Below are 21,418 nucleotides of genomic sequence, written 5' to 3'. Positions count from 1 at the left end.
TTCGGTTTCTAAAACAACGTCTCATATATCTTACTAATATATAGCAATGTCGCTAAAACTGATTTTGCTGAAATTTTGCATACTCATTCATGTCACTTCCTAGATGGCTTTAGTGTAGTTTTAATCCTGAAAAATTTAATAACAATAGCGATAAATAAGCTTAAAGTTTTGCAAAAATACGCAAGCTTTTTACTTTAGTTAAGTAGAATCTGCTAGGTTGCGTCGACAGAAAATCAAGGCTACCTGCAACAGAATAAAATAGGTGTGGTTATAATACGAGTGAGTGTCTCGAGAATTGATGCAGTCGTCCTCTGGCAGTTCATCAAGCTGCATAGAGAATGTAGATGATAGTCGTGCAGCTGGATATATCAGTTACGGACGACACTCTTCTCTAAGGGGGAAGGGACCTAGATCTACATTCACTCTCAATCTCCATGAGTGCCACCAATAAAAAATTATTTTAGCCAATGACGTCTTTGGCGAAATACCAGGAGACATATATAGCCAGAGCACGACCTGCTCCAACCCTTCAGAGTTGTGTGGCAGTCCCACCATCCCGCCTGGTGCAGTCAGAGAATTTTTGGCTACAAACGTAAGCCAGGGAACACAGCTCTGAGGGGCTCGGACAGCCACAACGGCTACCTTCTTAGTGGTCGAATCCCCAACGTGCATACCCACATGTTCCCGTCTGACGATGAGCGGTTGGTTATCCGGGGAATGACGATGAGATATTCTTTGGTCAGCGGCATACCTCCCTTCATTATAGTCTCCGTACATAGAGACTTCCAGGGTAAGAGTCAAACTACCCGTAGCCAGCTCTTCATTATCAGGAATAATAATAAAGAATAGCTGGAAGTTTCACCACTGTCGCGTTTTAGGGCCATTACAATTACTTACGTGTCCTACTTAACCATCAATTTCATCGGTTCTTTTTAGGAGCCACTTGAGTGTAAACTACCTTGCCAGCAAATAAATTTTCACTATTATTTCCGGAAGCGATTCGTCGACTAAAAGACTATATAAACTAAAGACGGGCACTACTAAACCAAGTCAGTCATTCACTAGCAGACGTCACCTGTGGAGTTGTTCTTCGCAAGGCTGGGAAACCCGGTGACCGACGACCCTATATTACCCTCTCGACTTTAAGCATTCAACCAGGAATCACTGATCCTCTCCAAGGTCTGCGCTGGGCAAACCTATAACAGCTAAGAAAGAAAGAAAAACTTGAGCCAATGGGACAGTCTCCACCGGGCAAGTTTTACTAACCAATCTCCTCATCTCAGATCACCAAAACAACTGAATCTGGAAATAAAAAAGGTGCTTTAGACACTACCTTCTTCGACGTTATACCAGGAGATGTTAAGAAAGATTCTTGCAACTAGCTCCAAAGCTTCGGACTTTGTAATTTTTCTCCCGATCAGTCTGGGGCTTCAACAGCAGGCCAGAGAAGATCATCCTGAGGTATCCAGGCAGTCACAATTGCTGTTAACTGAAGTCAAGAAAGAGTTTACTCAATAATCTCACCGTTTTTTTTTAGGGCCATCGGACGTCGAACTGCCTCGCCAACAAATATATTAGAACTTAACAAAGTTGACAGAAAACAGCCTTTAGGGGTCAAAAAATTTCAAGCATGCCAAAAGTCACAAGAAGAGGAGTTGGAAAAAAAACTTTTAATGCATCTAATAAATACAACTTTAGGCGTCAAGAAACTAACGCAAAAAATTTATTGAGATTGGAACAGCAGCGTCAAAATCGACAAATAAAGAATTCATTGCGTGAGAGATTAGCTTTTCATTGTACCCTCACATCGATCTCTGAAATCTTTAAAGATCCTTATTCAGATTTTTAAATAAGTAGAAAATGTATTTGTGTTTTTGTGGCAAAAAAATGTATGGTTTGAGGTCCAGGACTTTGTTGCTCCGGTAATGAAGTTGTGAGATAAGAGAAAAAAATTTTTTTTTAAATATGTATCTTGGGGAGTTTAAATTTATAACAGCTTTAAAAAGTAGTCCTTTTTGTGAATTATTCGGGGAAAACTGCAAATCAACGGCTTCTTATGGCTAACGATTATTTTATGGCATAAAGAACGTACGGTGCTTTTTAGCATAATTATTTTTTTTTTAAATTCTTACAACTTATTATTTGACTAAATAAACTCAATTGATTCCGAAAAATTATGTTTTCAATAAGAAGATTTTTGTTCTGAGATGTGTTAGGAATATGTTTAAAATATCTTACAGAAAACGTTTCACATTATATATTTAGTAAGTTTTTGGCAAAGCCGAGACGGGGGGCCGCTAGTATAAGTATATTATTTTTCCGTCTTTGTTTTACGTGGATGTAGCTATTTGTAATATATTTCACATTAAATGGAAGGAAATGTTTTAAAAAGTGCTACAAACGATATATTTCCAAGTTCTTGAGAATCCATACTTAAGTTAATTTATTTTTCCTTCTTAATTTCATGTAAAATTTTTTAACAAATATTTCTAAGCAAAAAGTAGTTAATATTAATATAACGGTATCGAAATATTCATTTAAAAATACGTTAGTGATGAAAGAAGAAAGATTTTCTTCGACTTTTTTTTGTATGGAATACAAATTTTCTCTAAGTATTTTTTCTACACTTAAAACTTCAATTTTATTTTCAACAGTCAGCTTTGTCAATATTAAAAACTCGTCCACAATACAATTTTTGCATTTATCGACTAATATGGTTAGATGCTCAATATGTCAAATTCTTCCATGTATACGTCTAGCCCATTGTAAACAATTATTTATTGAATTGGACTAATTATTTAGTCAACTCCATGCATGTTAGTTTAAAAAAAATTTTATTTTCAAAGATACCTTTTAGAAATCTGGAATAAAGGTTTAAAACATATGTGGCTAGTACTGTAGTGCAGCCCTATTGTGATTTTTTTGTAGCCAACTTGTTCAGCAACTAGATAAGATATATTAACTTCATACTAGATATTACATTATTATCTGGTTGATTTTTAATAAGTTTTTCTGGATTTGACTGTGTTCAATTATTTTCCAGTAATGGAGAACAGTTTATTTAGTTTGTATCAAGTAGAGCCATTTTTATATAAAAGCCAACTATATGAACTCGTAGGATTTTATGAAACAATTAATATTTTTTTACTTTCGAAATTAGTAGTATAAGATAGTACCATCTGCCACAGTCTACAACATCCGGACAACTTGTTAAAAGTAGCCTTTGGAGGTGGGCGACTTTGATCAAGGGGGGTGTAGTTCAATGCAACCGCTGTTACTTCGGGAGAGCCAAGTCGTCTCCTCGCGGACAAACAATGAAGGTGGTATCGCCCTGACGTCGTAGGTGCAGTGGGTACGCTGGCTTCATCGAAGCTTAGAGCGTTGAAGGAGGGTTATGTCAGAGCCATAATCTTTGACGATCTAGTTGACCTTGCTGGGGTTTTCGATGTCACCTTGAAGATCGTCCCGATGTTGAAAGATTGGGAGGGTCTTGGACCGAAGGCAATATAAATATATGTACATATATACTTATGAGGCGTGAGAGAGAGATAGGAGGGGCACATGGTGAGGTTTAAAGAAAGTAATAGAGTGGTTTAGTGTACAGTGATTTTTATTGAATATGTCCTTTTCTACTACCACTGCTTCGTATATTTAAATTATACTAAGTGAGTGATTCATGCATTGCACGTATATTCATGATCTGAGGCGATGTTGATGGTCGTCACGCAGTCCTTCTTATATACTTTACGTTGCCTTTTTACTTGCGATGTTCACTAAAGATCAGTAGTTGCCACCTGACAAGCGGTAGACTGTACTATAAAGTGTAAAGTTTGAAGTCGGAGCTGCGCGCGATATTTCAAAATTTCAAATTTATGTAAAACAATCGAATTTAAAGAAAAATAGTTATTTTAATATATAATAATTATTAAATCAATACCCTAGACGGTAACAAACCCCCCGTTTTAAAGAGTTTATAATAAATTTGAGAAAGCAGTGGCAGAGCTACAGGAGTCGGAGAAGTTATCACTCTCGATATACATGCTCACGGTCATTCATTCATTCATTCTCGATTGACAAAGGTCCGCGGTTTCATGCACACTCACATTCATACTACTTTATTCAGTGTCTTTTCATTAGGTACATCTATTTTCACTACACTTCACTTATTATTTTGTGGACGCAAATCGTAACGTTGGCTTGGCCCATCAGGACCTCTGGTTGGTGGTACTGAGACGTCACCTAATTCTTCTGAATTGTTTCGGAACGGTCTAGTGGACTTATCCGCTCTGCTTATTTCGTTAGCATTGGTTGTCACGATCTTCTGATTGGACCTTGTAGAGGGCTATGGGCCTGCGGTGTGCTGTGAAGTTGTCGATGCCGGCAGGTCGAAGTGTGCATTCGGACGTCAGCGGCGATCGATTGCCTCCGTGTGGGCGAGTTTGGAAACGTAGAGTTTTCGTGGTGGCTCGGCCCGTGGAGGTTGGTAGGTAGGTAGGGCTGGGTTGACCAGTCGAGTGGTGTTGTTTCTGGCATCGTGCTTGATGATCCAAAACCTGAATGTATTCCTTTGGTAGGAGTTGAGTTACTGGCTATGGATTCTCCATTCCCTTGGTTGAGAGGTATTGTTTGTGACCCAACAGAAGTTGAGCCGGAGATATCCTGGTAGCAGCATTCTGATAATTGCGTAATGGTGGAATTAATCTTCTAATCTAATCTAATTTTTTTTTTTTTTTTTTTTTTTTTTCTTTTTTTTTGTACTATAATCTAACGTGAAATCGGAGCGCGAATCCTGAAGAGGAGCATCGGGGTGATGCGAGACATTGATGCTGGTGAGTCAAAGCGGGTGTTCGAGCACGGACGACGATCAGTCTCCTCCGAGCGGGCAAGCTTAAGTGACATGACGTCTGGCGTGTAGTTGAAACGTGAGTCTCGAAGAGGAGCATCGGCGTGATGCGAAGCACTGATGCTGGTGTGACGAGTCGGGTGTTCGAGCACAGATGACGATCCATGTTCTCTGTTTGGGCGAGCTTGGGTGGTGCGTCTTTGCATGGAGTTGCTGCGAAAGTCCTGAAAAGGAGCATTGACGTGGTGCGAAGCACTGATGCCGGTGAGTCGAAGTGAGTGTTCGAGCGTGGATGGCGATCAGTTTTCTCTGTGTGGGCGAGCTTAGATGGTGTTGATTTCCAGCATGTGTTCTGAAGAAGAGCACTGGCATGATGTGAAGTACTGATGCTGGGGGTTGAAGCAGGTGTTTAACCATTGTTGGCAGTCAGTCTTCTCAGTTCAAGCAAGCGTAAATGGTGTAATGTCCGATGTGCGGTTGGGGCGTGAGGCCCGAAGAAAAGCATCAGCGTGATGCGAAGTACTGATGCCAGTGTATCGAAACGGGGTTTAAGCATAGACAGCGATCAATCTCTTCAGTCCTGGCTTTCCAGGGCGGTGTAGCGTCTGACGTGTGGTTGGAGCTTGAATCCCGAAGAGAAGTATCGACGTGATGCGTAGTACTGGGGCCGGTGTGTCGAAGTAGCTGTTCGAGGGTGGACATCGATCAATCTCCTCCGTTTCGGGCACATCTAGGTGGTGTGTTGTCTGAGGTGGAGATGGAGCGTAAGGCCCGTAGAGAAGCATCGGCTTGATGTCGAAGCGGGATTTCGAGCATAAACGGTGACCTCTACCTGGGCAAGCTTAGGTAGAGGTGGTGGAGTTTTAAGTCAGTTCGGCTTGTGGACCGAAGTGTCTGAAGAGTTCGTTGACCTGGGCGGATAATGGCCTCTGCCTATTTCTCAAAGGATGACCATGCCCTCTGTCGACTTTCTGCTTCTTGAGTAAAGAAGTTGCTTTCCAACCTAAGTTGGGCCCGAGAGACTTCAGTGGCAATGTTACCACCGATTACTACAAAGGCTGATACCTGTTTCCATCTTCTACGGAGGCTCGTTGCAAGATGTAAGAATCTGCTGTGTAACTGATGCTCACGAGTTTCTAAGTTGGTTGGTCATTCAGGTTCATATTCTCCCCGTGCTTGATGCTGGGTTTGTAGGTTAGGTGTGTCAAGCGCCAGTAGGTGTTTCTCCCCACCTAGAAAAAGTGTTGTTGGTTGCTGATAGGCGTGTGTCAGTCGGTGGTGATGATTGACTCAGAGGCTCGCAGATACCTCCCTGCAGCAGCAGAGAATTCCTTAGAGGAGGCCCCACGTCGAGCGCCAAATTGTTAAAAGAGGCCTTTGGGGGTGGGCAACTTTGATCAAGGGGGGTGTAGTTAAATGCAACTACTGTCACTTCAAGAGAGCCAAATGGTCCCCTCGTGGACAAACGATGAAGGTGGTATCGCCCTGACGTCGTAGGTGCAGTGGGTACGCTGGCTTCATCGAAGTTTAGAGCGTTGAAGGAGGGTAATGTCAGAGCCGTAAGCTTTTAGGATCTAGTTGACCTTGCTGGGATTTTCGATGTCACCTTGAAGATCGATAGTCAAAGTATCAATAGTCAAACATCGAGAACTGCTCCATCGTTACAAAATTAAGTATAAAATTGTAAGAGGGGTATAAATGTCAAATGTTATGTAATTCCATCTAAAAGTCTTGGCAAGAAGTAAACGAAATAATTATAGTTTTATAGCAAAATGTTTTATTTTGGCTTTTCTTTGATATTTTTAAAAGTTCTGTATGAAAAAAAATGTTATAAGTAAGAGTTATTCGGGTAATAATGATGCATAGGGTAACTGGATATTAATGACACTTTTTGACTTAGGCTACTTTAATGTATGGTATGAAAAAAAATGTATCAATCTAATAGATTTTTTTTATCTCTAACTTTATTTAATAAAAAACAAAAAACGATTTTTAAAATAGACATAATTAAGATTATATTATTAATAATAAGTATTTCTACACATAGTCAACATTCTTCTATGACTGACACCTTGCACGTATTACTGCCCCCCCCCCCCAATAGTGTCTGAATTCGAATTATGGCCGTGTATTACTGCCAAATATAGTTTGTTAACCCTTATCACGTAATATCACAATAAAATCTTCCTAATTTAATGAAAAATATATGATGATTAAAAAAAAATTTATGATTTAGCTATCAATGTGCTTTAATTTTGTTTGCGATTCGCTTATTTGCTTCTTCAAATTTTTTTCTAATTTTATCTTTACGAAAATTTCTTCTTGGGACTTATTTTTTGTTTGATTTCATTTTTTTTTGGTGTGCAAAAAATTTGGCCTTTTCTTTTTCGATTCTAGTTTGTTGTTTTGTAGAATTTTTTTCTTGCTTCATCAATTTGTCGTTTTCTTTTTTTTTTTTGTAAGATTTTTTTTTTCTCTGATCTCATTCTTTTTTCTGCTGCTGTTTCCAATTTAGCAACTTTATTTTTTTTTTTTTAATTACTGATTTTTTGCCACAGAGGACCTGACATAACTGATGGAGTTTCAGTTACACTCTTCTTTTTGTTTACTAATTGAAAAATATTTTCAGAAGGCCAAGACAAAAATAATGAGCAAGAGGCTTTAGTGGTTGATGATTTTGTTAGGTTAAATGGATGTACCTTACTGAATTACTACCAGTAATTTGATAGTAGCAACAAATATTATACCAAACATTAGCATCAAAATTTTAAAAAGAAAAAACGTTCAAAATTAATTTTCTTTGAATGTATCGAAAAATTGAGGTTTTTCTTAATTCCAATAACTATTTCTTGTGTAATTTTGACATATTTATTAATAAAAATAACATTGAAAGCAAGTTTCACGCTTTTTGCTGTAAAATTTAATTTTTCGAGAAAAAATCACTCACCTGTCTGTGTTATCATTCATAAAATAATTCAAATTTATGTTCCGTACTGATACGCGATTAAATAATATTTGTGCAGTTATCTACTTTACGCCAAAATTTCTTTTGCATATTCATCATTGTAAGATAATTTTGTACGTATTTATTTCTATTGACTGCCAGTAATTAGAACAGTCTCATCAATACCCACAGTTACCATATGAGCTGAACATTAAAATAAAATGTTGAAAAGATCACAAAAAAAGTTTTAAAGTACAAGAAAATAATGATACTTGCAGGGTTTTAATCTGCGGTACGTGCATCAAATTAAGTAAAATTAAAGTGTTATGTGGTCTTTTATAAATGCCTTAAAAGTCTGATCATGACATGCACTATACAGAAAAGTCAGTTGAATCCAACCCAAACTTAACAATTCAACATTTACGTAATCAAAAATGACGACTTAACCTTAGCTGACTTTGCGAGATAATCCACATCATGATAAAGTACCAAGATCCATATTATAATGAAGTATGACAACCTATTAAAAAATTAGTAAGTTATAATCACGATTGTTCCTAACCTTGATCTATATTGCTGGAATCGTCGGGTGTTAACTTTACATAAAAATGTTAAAAAATTAGTTTTAACATACGTGGTATTTTCCATCGTAAATTTTTTAACTTATAACTTAGATATTTGCAAAAAATTACACTTAATAACACTTGTTTTCTATAAATTTTTAATACAAATTAGTTACAATCTTTAAATTTATCATCAAACTAGCGGCCCCTTGCGTCACGGCTGTTCCTGAGACTTACTAAATGAAACACTGTAGTGTGTTGACGTATAATGTAAAATGTTTTCAGTCAAAAGTTTTCTATCTATTTTTGACACTTCTTAAAATAAAAATCTTCTTATGGTTTGTAAGAATATAAGTATTAACTCCAATTTATCGATGTGTAAATATTAAATGTAAGCAATTGAATTAATCGACATTTTCCATCCAACACGCGCTTGCCAAAGCAACTTAAATTTTTCAGTTTAAACTACAGTTTATAGAAATACGTTACTATTAAAAGAAAGTGCCACCTTGACATGGACTCAAACCTGGAACTCTTTTCTTGCCATGAAAGTGCGTTACCAATTTGGCCATCAAGGTCTGAGTGACTCCTTTTCTCAATTGCTACACTTTATACTTTTTCAGCAATTTTTTTAGTTTGACGACTTGCCATGTGGTTTGTAAGAATATTAGATTTTACTCCTATTTATCGATGGGTAAGTATAAAATGCAAGTAATTAAGATTATTCATATTTCCCGTCTAACACACGATTGCCAAGGCAACTTAAATTTTTAAGTTAAAACTACAGTTTGTAGAAACATTCTTATACGTAGCAATTCAAAAAAGTGCCACCTCGACCAGGACTTGAAACTAGAACTCTTTTCTTGCCACTAAAGTGCGTTACCAATTTGGCCATCAAGGTCTCAGCGACTCTTCTTCTCAATTGCTGCACTTTATACTTTTCTAGCGATTCTTTTAGTTTGATACCTTGCCACGTGTTTTGTAAGAATACTAGATTTTACTCCTATTTATCGATGGGTAAGTATAAAATGCAAGTAATTGTGATTATTAATATTTTCCGTCTAATACACGATTGCCAAGGCAACTTAAATTTTTAAGTTAAAACTACAGTTTGTAGAAACATTCTTATACGTAGCAATAAAAAAAAAGTGCCAGCTCGACCAGGACTTAAACTTAGAACTCTTTTCTTGCCATGAAAGTGCGTTACCAATTTGGCCATTGAGGTCTTAGTGACTCTTCTTCTCAATTGCTACACTTTATACTTTTTCACCGATTTTTTTAGTTTGACACCTTGCGATGTGGTTTGTAAGAATATTAGATTTTACTCCTTTTTATCGATGGTTAAGTATTGAATGCTAGTAATTGAATTTATTGATATTTTTCATCTAACACACGGTTGCCAAGGCAATTTGAATTTTTTGGCTAAAACTACAGTTTGTAGATACATTGTCATACGTAGCAATTAAATCTTACCCATCCATAAATTAAAGTAAATTCTGATATTCTTACAAACCATATGAGCAAGGCGTCGGACTGAATAAATCGCCGAAAAAGTATGAAGTGTGGCAATTAATAAAAAAAGTCGCCAAGAGCTTGATGGCGAAATTGGTAACAAACTGCCTCGGCAAAAAAAAAGTTCCTGGTTCAAGTCCTGGTCGAGGTGGCACTTTTTTTCAATTGCTACGTATGACAAAGTTTTTTCAAACTGTAGTTTTAACTTAAAAATCTTTTTACTAGGAACATATTTAATCGTAATTCATACATTTTGTTTGGTCGAAAGTTCAAATAATATAATCATGCTGAGAAGTACCGTGCGTTCCATGTGCCACAAAATAATCGTTGTCTCTAAAGGGCCATTAATTTGCAGTTACGACAAAAGGCTAGTTTTAGAAGCTGTAAGGATTTGAATCTTACAAAAATATACAAATAAAATATTAGTTTTCTACTATGTCGCAACTTTATTACTAAAGGAACAAGGTGCTGGAGTTGAATTTCTACATTTTTTATGGCCACGAAAATACAAATACATGTTTTACCTTGTTACAAGTCTGGCAAGTTAAGGAGATGACCGTGAGGGTACAGTAAAAATCTGATTTCTCGCCCAATCTCAACAAATTTTTCAGTTTCTTAACCCCTCAAATCGTATTGATTAGATGCATTTAAAGTTTTTATTACGATTTTTGGCATGGTGAGGACTTTGTAAGCCTTAAAGGCTTCTTTTTTTAAAGTTTGTTAGGTTCTAATGTATTTGTTGTCAAGATAACTAGACATCTGATGGCCATAAAAAGGACCAGTGGGCTAAACTCTTTTTTGACTAAAGTTTCCGGCAACCGTGATTGCTTTTTTACCTCGCGGTGATATTCTCTGAGTTATTACTGTAGCACCACACTCATTAAAACATAACCTACCACGTTTGGAGCTTTGGAGCTAGTTGTAGAGCTCTTTTCCACCGTTTCCCAGTGTTATGCTGAAAATGTTGGTCTCTAAATCACCTCTTGTTTTCGCAGACTCAGTTATTTTGGTGATCTAATATAGGAAGATTGGTTTGTAATGCTTGCCCGTTAACAACAGTCCCGTTTGCTAAAGTTTATTTTTTCTTTATGGCCAAAGGTTCTCCCAGCACAGACCTTGGGAACGATCGGTGATTTCTGGTTAAATGCTTAGAGTCAAGTGTAACATCGGTGTATCCACATTAATTTTTTTCCCTCTTGCTTCAAATCTTTCGGTGCCGATTTTAAAAGACAAAACGCAGGAGCCAATGTGCATCTGCAAAGAGGTGAATCACCTACAAGAATGCTCGTAGCTCAGGTACTACGACCATACATAACTCACTTATATGCACGCTGGCCCACGCTGACCGGAAATGCAAAATAAAATATTTTTCTACAACCATAGATACAAAAGTTTAACTGTTCCCCCTGAAATATTAAATGCAGATATAATGTTAGATAAACATAAGGTTAAACATTAAGATAGCTTTAAATTAATGCATAGAAATAAGTGGAAATATTATTACAAGCCAGAATCGTCACAAACAACCAGTACGTACTACACCACTAGCAAACAACTACATTACATATTAACTATAACAAATTTGGTACACAACTTTAGTAACCTTCAAAGAACTATCCAATTTTTACCATTCAAGTTAGCAAACTCATAATTTACAGAGTGACCATTTTTTTCATCGAATTAATAATTTTATTAACATACTGCAATACTCTAATTTGTAATCTAGTTTATTGCTAACACTTTTTCCTGAATTTAAAGGAAAAACGAAAAATAACCCTTCCCTTTTTCTTGACTCGGAGAGAGAGTCCGTATGCCTGCCTCCAATAGGGGTAACAGAGTTCTGATTCCCCAGGGTACCACGAGACGACTCCCTCTCCAACTACTAGCAGCAGAAAAACATGTTTACCAAAATTATACCAAAATTCCGCATTATTTTCGTAACATTATAAACATTCAAACTACCGGTAAAACAAATTATGTTAACTCACAACAAGCAAAGCACTAGTATTCTAACAACTGCTATTCTTATAATCATTATTATGATTATTATTATTATTATTATTATTATTAATATTGTTGTTATTATTGTTGTTATTATCGTTATTACTATTATTATAATTACCACCGCTAATTATAAGTTAGTACGGCCGCAGCCACCGTTTTGGCGCTTAAGTAGTAGTATTAACTAACAACTCACCGATCGTTTGTTCACCCTAGCATCAACCGAATTGTTAAGCGATTTTCACCGCTCTTTTTGCAATGAACTTAGCTGAACGGACAACCAATGTGTAGAATTAGTAAATATTAACAATACCTGGTCGTAATGTTAAGATTAAAATATATTGAAATTCTGTCAACTTTTGATGTAAAAGAGAAAAGAAGGGCATGAGTAAGTAAATCACCTTCCCTTCTCTTGACGCACAGAGGAGAACAAGCAGGATGTGGGATGTGCCAATTTCTGAGTGGCTAAACTAGAGCAGTTCTAGCCAATTAGATTTTCGGCTATTGTCTTTTCTTCAAAATTTTCCCCCGGCAAGTTTTCCTGCGTTTTTTGAGCCAGCGCGTGACCGAGGTCCGCTTCTCGCAATAAAAAGGTCCGTAGGCCCAGAGGAAAATCAGTTTTGCAGTTCGTAGTTCAGAGTTTGACTCGACTCGACTCGGCTCGACGATAGCCCTTCAAAGTGGACTGAGTAGTAAGAGTCCGCCTCTGCTACAACCCAGTCTACTGCGAAGCGAGGTAAAGCAATTCAGTTCGGCACGCGGAATTCGACGATACCCTTTAAAGTAGACTGAGAAGTGAGAGCCCGACTCTGCTACAACCCAGTCTCCTGGGAAGTGAGGACACAGTTGAATTTTGCTACCACCCTCGAAGGATCAACTGGTTGCCAGAGTCCGTCTCTACTGCCACTTGATCTTCTTCGAGAGCGACTTACATCCACGCTGGTTCAACGTCTGTAGCAACTTTCACGTTTAAATAAAAGTAAGTGACCAAATATCATATTCTTTCTTTTGATCAAGTGTTTCCTTTTGCGCGAATACCATTACTCGCCATAGTATTGGTACCCATGGATCACCGGGAAGTGTAAAGTCTTTTTGTTTGCGCGAACGCCATATTAATACCCGCGGATCACCAGGAAGTATAAAGTGTTTTTGTTTGCGCGAACGCCATTACTCGCTATAGTATTGGCACCCGTGGATCACTGGGAAGTATAACGTGATTGTTTGCGCGAACGCCATTACTCGCTATAGTATTGGCACCCGTGGATCACCGGGAAGTATAAAGTGTTTTGTTTGCGCGAATGCCATATTAATACCCGCGGATCATCGGGAAGTATAAAGTGTTTTTCGCGAATGCCACTACTCGCCACAGTATTGGCACCCTTCGGTCACCGGTAATAGCAAATTAATCTCCAGTATAAAGTGTTTTTCGCGAACGCCATTACTCGCCACAGTATTGGCACCCTTCGGTCACCGGTAATAGCAAATTAGCCACGGACAATCCGTTGCCCTCCGTGGTAATAATACTACCAGAATAACAACGAACGATCGGATTAAGGCAAATACCTACTGTGATATTAGTGTGTCAAGGTCAAATAACGTACGATATCCTTACTCGTGACGGTGTTAACAGTTTTTAGATCGTGAACGAGGTGTACACCGCTCTTGACAAAAAAAGGCCGTGAGCAAGTGCATCGGAATATTGCACAGCAGTCAGTCCTAGTCGTGTGAAAGCAATTGTACCCCTTTTTGAGTAACGCGTCTTTAAGCCGAATTACCCTTTTTTAACCCCGCGTCCCACCTACGCGCCCAGTGTGAATCCCGAGCTATTCAGCGAAAGCTTAGGTTCAAATAATACGTTGCGCCGATGTAACACAAGAGAGTAATAAAGGATCGTCAGTCAAGAGGATTCCAAGCCTTGCAACGAACAACGACTTTCGTGACGTCTGCCAGTAAATGACTGACTTGATTTAATAGTGGCTGGCTTCATACAATCGAATACTTGGCAAATTTTTCTAAAAATGGTAATATTACTGTTTTTAATGGCAAGATAGTTGAAACATAGATGGTCCTTAAAATAACTTATGAGATTCGTGGTTAAGTAGAGAACATAAATACTAATGACGGCCTAAAAAAGGCCAGTGGTGATACTTTCAGCTAATCCTTATCATTATCATTATTTCTGATGATAGAGAGCTAGCAGCAGGTAGCTTTACTTTCACCCTCAGAGTCTCTGTGTACGGAGACCGTGCTAGAGATAGGTAAGCCACTAACTAGAGGATATCTCATCTTTGAGTCGTTCCCCGAATAACTAATCACTTATCGTCAGTCGAGAAAGTGGGCCTGGAGAATACCTTCTTTGTTGGTTTGCCGATAAACAACTTAAAAAAAGCCGTTGTGTTTTCCCAAATTTCTTAGGGCTGTATTTTCTGGCTTGCATTTGTAGAAATAAATTCTCTGATGGTACAAGGTCAGATGGTTGAACGTCCACCCAACTTTAAAGTCTAAGAGCAGCTTGTTAGACACTTTTACTAGTATTACGCTGGGGACGTTATCAATAAGCAAGTTTTATTATTGGTAGCACTCGTCAATTCTGGTGATTCAGAAAATAATTAGACGTACGTCACGTGCCTCATGTATAAGAGTGTTGTCGGTAGCCAAGATGTCAAGCTGCTTAACTACGACTGTGTGCTTCATGTACTGACAGTAGACGACTATTCAAATCTCTGAGATGCACCGGTTTATTATAATCATACTTATTTAGTTCTACTGCAGGTAACTTAAATTTTATGTCTACGCTGCCTAGTGGATTATCCTGAACCATCGTTAAAAACTAGCGTATTTTTGCAAAACTTTAAGCTCATTGATTACTACTGTTATTAACTTTTTAAAGATAGAAACTATAGTCAAACTATCTAGGTAGTATTAATAATCAGTATGCAAAACTTTAGCCAGAGTGGCTGAGTAGTTTTTGTAATTACTGATTACAACAGTTTCAGCAACTTTGTTTTATATATTGGTAAGAAATTATGTAACATAGTGCAGCTAATGCGGATTTACGAGCAGAATGATCGACGTTGACTGGGCCGGTTGAAGTGTTTTCATGACACCATAGCCTCATAAAATAAGAAAAATCGTCACATCTCGACAGAGAAGCAATACAGGCCAAAAATACCAAGCAAGTATGGGTATCCTAAAAGGGAAATAAAATATTGAGACGCACAAATTGAGGTGTCATTTGTTATGATTACAAGACCTCAAATTCGTATTTGCGGCCTATCTTTATGAAATTAGAGTTATAAATTATGAAAAACTTGCAGTATACTTTAAACATTAATGCAGATGTGCGCGAAGAAATTTAAAGTGTTTACATGACAACATAACCTCAAAAAATTAGAAAAAACACAATATTTCGAAGGAGAAGCAACATAAGTTGAAAATACCAATTTTCATGGGCTTACTAAAGGGGAAAAAATAATCGAAGCGTACAATTCGGTTTGATGAAAATATGATTTTCAGCCATTTCAAATACGAAATTTCGTTAACTTGTTGAATGTTATTGAAAGAAATTCACTTATTTAACTCGTAGCAATAACACATATGATTGCTTCTCATATAATTTTCGGTGTAAAATGAATTTAATATTTGATACTTGAAGTTTCACTTCTATCGTGGGTCCCGTGACCCATTTTTTTTATCGTCACGTGTTGCTTCGGCGCCTCGAAATGATCAACTACTACGGATTCAAGCAAAAGTGCCAATCCAACACCTAAAAAATCAGAAGATATGTAATGTGTCTATGTAAGTGTCGATGCTAACCCAAACGTAGAATAGAATCCAATCTTAAGATGAGCTATACAACTATGAATCAAGACCTCGATAAAGTCACCAAACAATTACAAAATCTTGTAAATACTTATAGCAAGTATAGATACCTTTTGTAGTAGTACTAAATGTAACTTGCTAACAAACATAAACACGACAAAAAACACCTAAGTAGTTCCACCAACTATGAAACCGATGCCTACGCTTACACCCAAAACCCCTTATCATACAAGGTGGTCGTTATCATTCATCCCAGAAGCAAAATAACGATTCGTTCACGTTACAGATGCATAATATATCCAGCGTCAAAATAAAGATATTAAATAGTGACTTTATAGTTGACTGTATAGGTATTATTATGGGAAAGTTCACATAATTATACTTTTGTCTTCATAAAAACCCTTACATACATGTGATTGTCTGCACAAGTCTTCTCTTGATATACTCGTATATATATGAGACGTTTCATGTCAACTGAAACACTGCTCTAGACATTTTTTATAGTTACGATAACAAACGGCTATGGGCTTAAACTTTTCGTTTTTACAAGAGCTTTCGGAAGCCGTGTAGTGAGTTAAAAAATTGCTAAATGGTGACCCCAAAATGGCTGCTGTTTTTGTTGAAATCGTAGAACAAACTATGCAACGTATCTACAAACACAAATTTAAGATTTAAAATTAGGCTTTTTTGGGCCTTAAATGTCGGCCATGATATGTTTTTTAAAATGCCGTGTAGTGATTTATTTTTTTCGAAATGGCGGCTTAAAAATATGAGAAAGGGCGCTTTTTTCTGCGATTTCGCGATATTTTAGGCTTGTTTTTGCAGCCAACACAAGTTTGGGATCTGAAAATAAGCATTCATAGGCATGAAATGTTAGTCATTATATGTTGTTATTAATGCCGTGTAGTGCTTAATTTTCTTTCAAAATGTCGGTTTGAAAATATGGAAAATGACGTTTTTTTCTGCAATTTCGCGATATTTTGCGCTTGTTTTTGCAGCCAACACAAATTCAAGATCTGAAAATACGCATTCAGAGGCATAAAATGTTTGTAATAATATGATGCTTAAAATGCTGTAAAGGACTCAATTTTTTTTTTTAAAATGGCAGCTTAGAAATATGGAAAATGGCGCTTCATTTCTGCAATTTCGAGATATTTTAGGCTTATTTTTGCAGCTAACCATATAGTATAATTTATATGTTTTGAAATGTTTTGTTGTTAAAACAATTGAATCCTGATTAGATACTTTCGTATGACATTTATTCACAAAATTCAATGCCATATGTACATGAATAATATAGTAATGTTAGAAATACTTGATAAGTATATCACATCCAACAGCTGTACAAACTTCTCTAAGAGGATCCAAAAGTAGATTTCAAATTTAAATTTCGCGCTATTAGCCTCTGTCGGTAACTATACAGGTTTTATATACTAGTATTATTTATAACTGTGCAAAATTTTAAATTAATACATAAACAACAGCTTAAAAAATTTTTGCACCTACCTTTTTTTCGGTGCAAAAATTCTTCAAGTTGTCATTTACGAATTCACTCCAAATTGTTTATGGTAATAGATAATGATGTTATCTAGGGCACATGATCTTGGGTTTTGTTAATTGTGCATCCGTTTTTTAATAAAAAATAAAAAACTGTATTGTTACCGACAGAGGCCGATGGCGTGAAATTTTAATTTGAAATCTGCTTCTGGATCCCCTTAAAATTTAAAATTCGAAAAAGAGAAATTTTATAAAATTTGATTTTACTCTGTTAGTGTGGAGTCAGTTCAGGTACATGGTTCTTGAAGAAAATAAAGATTATTATACCTTACCTAATAATTAATTGACTTTATCCGTCTATTATTTTTTTTTGTGTGTATTCATACTAATAATTAAAATTATAAAATATTGGGTCAAGTAAAAATTTTTTTTCTTTTATCAAGAACCATGTACCTAAACTGACACCACGCTTACAGAGTAAAATTCAATTTTACAAAGTTTCTAGGTTTTCTAATTGACTTGGATAGTCGTGCTTGTTATTAATTCGCACTTTTCCGTTTGCGGCAACTTTTATCAAAGTTTCATGTTTTACATATATTATAAGAGAGTGCGTGGTGGCTCGGTTGGCTAGGTCGTGGATTGGCATGCGGGAGACCGAGGTTTAATTCCTGGCCAGTGCGACTTTCAGGCAAGTACCTCTTTGAGTCTCACATGTGCTTTTTCACCATGCAATGCTCCTCGAGGAGGGTCGAGGCAACCTTCTCGCAGCAAAAAATTGCCTAATTTCCCCCTCCCCCTTCCAGTTATGCGTGGCCTCCTATCCCTTTTCATGTCTTTTTCCTAAGTGCTAAGTGCCCATAGTAGATCCGTTATTAAAGGAGCTGGACGTAGAGCACTATAATAAAAAAAAAAAACCTATATTACGAGAATAAGTACATTATAAATACATACTTACTTTGTGTGTAATAGCGATACTGTTATAACGTAAGTCAAAGTAACCATTTACCAGTGTCAACAAAATCCAATAGATGTGCGTTATTTATTTGTGTCACCAAGTAATTTCCAAGTTAAAAAAATTTTTTTGTGACACCTCGATATTCAAAAATTCTGGAAAAATTATCAGTAAAATGTTTATTTTTAGGACACCCTTGGCATTTTTTAAAAAAACACTTTGTCTGTGGATTTTTGCCGATAAAGAATTTAAAAGAATCATTAGAATTTTGTAAAACGATTTTGGTACCATCGGTAAATTTATGTAAGTTTGAATGATCGATCATATTTTTTAAGTTTTCATGTATTGTATAGACGCATACACTATGAGTGCCTTTGGCACCTGCAAGTACACACCACGCTGGTCAGAGCTCAGCAAATTTACTTCAGCCGATTGGATTCACCGGATTTTTTTCTTAAAATTGCTGACAGAAATTGCACACATCAGCTTAGAGTAAGCGTTTCTGCTTTTTTTCTTTATCCCCATTTCTTCTTATTATCACGAAATCTTTTCTGTTTGGCATTATACGACTATTTACATCTGATTCATGAAAACTTATGACTTTGTTAGCTGTGTCTTCAAACAATTTTTTACCCGCTTTAAATGTAGGTGTGGCTAAAATACCTGCCTCTTTTTTTATTGTTTTGGCTTGACAATCCATATGTATAGGAGTTTTGAACTCTTCTGCAACTTTTCGAGCAGACCGAAAATCTGGTGCTATAGTGAGTATTGTTAAACGTAAGAGAACATTTGACGGTAAACTTTCAAGTTTTATTTTTAGTCCATCAAGTAACTCTTTTCACTCAGATTCTCTCAAAACGCATTTTATTTTTGCTGGACAGTCATCAGAATCTATATCACATCCTTGTTCTGAAACAATTTTCATAAAGTTATCTGTTATTTCAGAATTCATACTGTTCTCACACTCAAATTTACTACTATTTTTATAATACCTATTTCTGCAACTTGAACAAATCAAAGACATGTGAGAGCAATGTGGGAGTATAATTAGCATATTCTAAGTAATTTTTCTCAAACTTTTGGCGACATGACTACTAATTCCATAAGGATTTGAGCATCTGTCTGAGTAATGTTGTTGTTGTTGTTGTTGCGCAAATTTCTCCTGAACAGATGATATAATATGATGTTAAGTATGCCTAGTAAAGATAATTATTTACAAATTTGATAACCAAAAAAATAACAATAGACTCATTTTTGTGTGCAAAAATTGCTCTTAGTTAATATCTAAAAGAAATCACTTGGTTACAAAAATGAGTAATGCACATCTTTCGGATTTTGTTTACGCCGGTAAATGGTTACTTCAACTTACGTTATAACAGTATCGCTATTACACACAAATGAGTATGTATTTAGAATGTACTTATTCTGATAATATATGTAAGACATTAAACTTTGATAATAGATGCCGCAAACGGAAAAGTGCTAATTAATAACAAGCACGACTATCCAAGTCAATTAGAAAACCTAAAAACTTTGTAAAATTGAATTTTACTCTGTAAGCCTGGTGTCAGTTCAGGTACATGGTTCTTGATGAGAAAAAAAAATTTTTTACTTGAACCAATATTTTACAATTTTTATTATAAGTATGAATACACACAAAAAAAAATAATAGACGGATGAAGTCCATTAAACATTAGATAAGGTATAATTATTTTTACTTTCATCAAGAACCATGTACCTGAACTGACTCCACGCTAACAGAGTAAGATCAAATTTTACAAAATTTCTCTTATTCGAATTTTAAATTTTAAGGGGATCCAGAAGCAGATTTCAAATTTTAATTTCATGCCATCGGCCTCTGTCGGTAACTATACATTTTTTTATTTTTTTTTAAAAATGGATGCACAATTAGCAAAAATATAATAATAATGGTATCTAAGGCATATGATCTTCGGTTTTGCTGATTTTGCATCCGTGTTTCAATAAAAAATGAAAAACTGTATAGTTACCGACAGAGGCCAATGGCGCAAAATTTGAATTTGAAATCTACTTTTGGATCCTCTTAGAGAAGTTTGTACAGCTGTTGGATGTGATATACTTATCAAGTATTTCTAACATTACTATATTATTCATGCACATATGACATTGAATTTTGTGAATAAATGTTATGCGAAAGTATCTAATCAGGATTCAATTGTTGTAACAATAAAACATTATGAAAAATAAATTTCACTGTATGATTAGCTGCAAAAATAAGCCTGAAATATTTTGAAATTGCAGACATAAAGCGCCATTTTTCATATTTCTAAGCTGCCATTTTGAAAAAAAAAATTGAGTACTTTACGGCATTCTTAGCACCATATATAATATATATATATATAATATATTATTACTAACATTTTATGCCTCTGAATGCGTATTTTCAGATCTTGAATTTGTGTTAGCTGCGAAAACAAGTGCAAAATATCGCGAAATTGCAGAAAAAAATGCCATTTTCCATATTTCCAAGCCTATATTTTGAAAGAAAATTAAGCATCACACGGCATTTTAAACAACATATTATGGCCGACATTTAAGGCCCAAGAAAGCTTAATTTTAAATCTTAAATTTGTATTTGCAGATACATTGCATAGTTTGTTCTACGATTTTAACAAAACAGCGGCCATTTTGGGGTCACCATTTAGAAATTTTGTAATCTGCTACACGGCTTTCAAAAGCTCTTGTAAAAACGAAAAGCTTAAGCCCTCAGCCGTTTTTTTTCATAACTAACAAAAATGTCTAGAGCAGTGTTTTAGTTGACCTGGAACGTCTCATATATAGGGTGACTTATGAGGACTTAATAAGGGTCCACATAAGTACGATTTTGTCCTTATAATAACCTTTTTTACATAGTAATGTCTGCATAAGTTATTATTTGTAAAGATATGTATTGTATAAGATCACCTAATAATAAAACCATGTTTTTGTTTACTCATGCACTGCAGCTGCCTTGCATAGCACAAGCCATTCTGGACCACTTGTACGTATTGCTGGGATCTTAAATAAAGTATATAAGTCACTATGAATCACTGAAGGCTGACCAGATTAATCAGCATTGACAAATGTTACTACTTTTAACGTTTTTTTTTTTTTTCTTCAGCGTCGATTACAACCCACTTTATAAATCACTATTGTCACGCCAGAAGAATTATTCTTCGAAAATCAATACTGCAAGGTATCAAAACAGGTTACGGTTCAGTATTCGACCGCACAATTGTCGAGGGGGAAGGGGGAATGTTATTAAA

The 21,418-nt window shown here is 36.1% G+C and overlaps 1 protein-coding gene across 1 annotated transcript in view; it reads left to right on the top strand.

Annotated features, from left to right (window-relative positions):
* Positions 1-21,418, top strand: part of LOC106640732 (solute carrier family 35 member F3) — a 516,306-nt gene that overhangs the window by 85,171 nt on the left and 409,717 nt on the right. The window contains exon 4 of the mRNA XM_089592356.1: positions 3,189-3,209. Within this exon, the coding sequence (XP_089448482.1) occupies positions 3,189-3,209 (21 nt within the window). The remainder of the gene's footprint in view (positions 1-3,188; positions 3,210-21,418) is intronic.

Source organism: Copidosoma floridanum, unplaced genomic scaffold (assembly GCF_036245765.1).
Source record: "Copidosoma floridanum isolate Cflo_tuat_1 unplaced genomic scaffold, Cflo_Japanese_pri ptg000016l, whole genome shotgun sequence".
NCBI classification, from domain to species: Eukaryota; Metazoa; Arthropoda; class Insecta; order Hymenoptera; family Encyrtidae; genus Copidosoma; species Copidosoma floridanum.
This window is presented reverse-complemented; position numbering and strand designations above follow the sequence as displayed.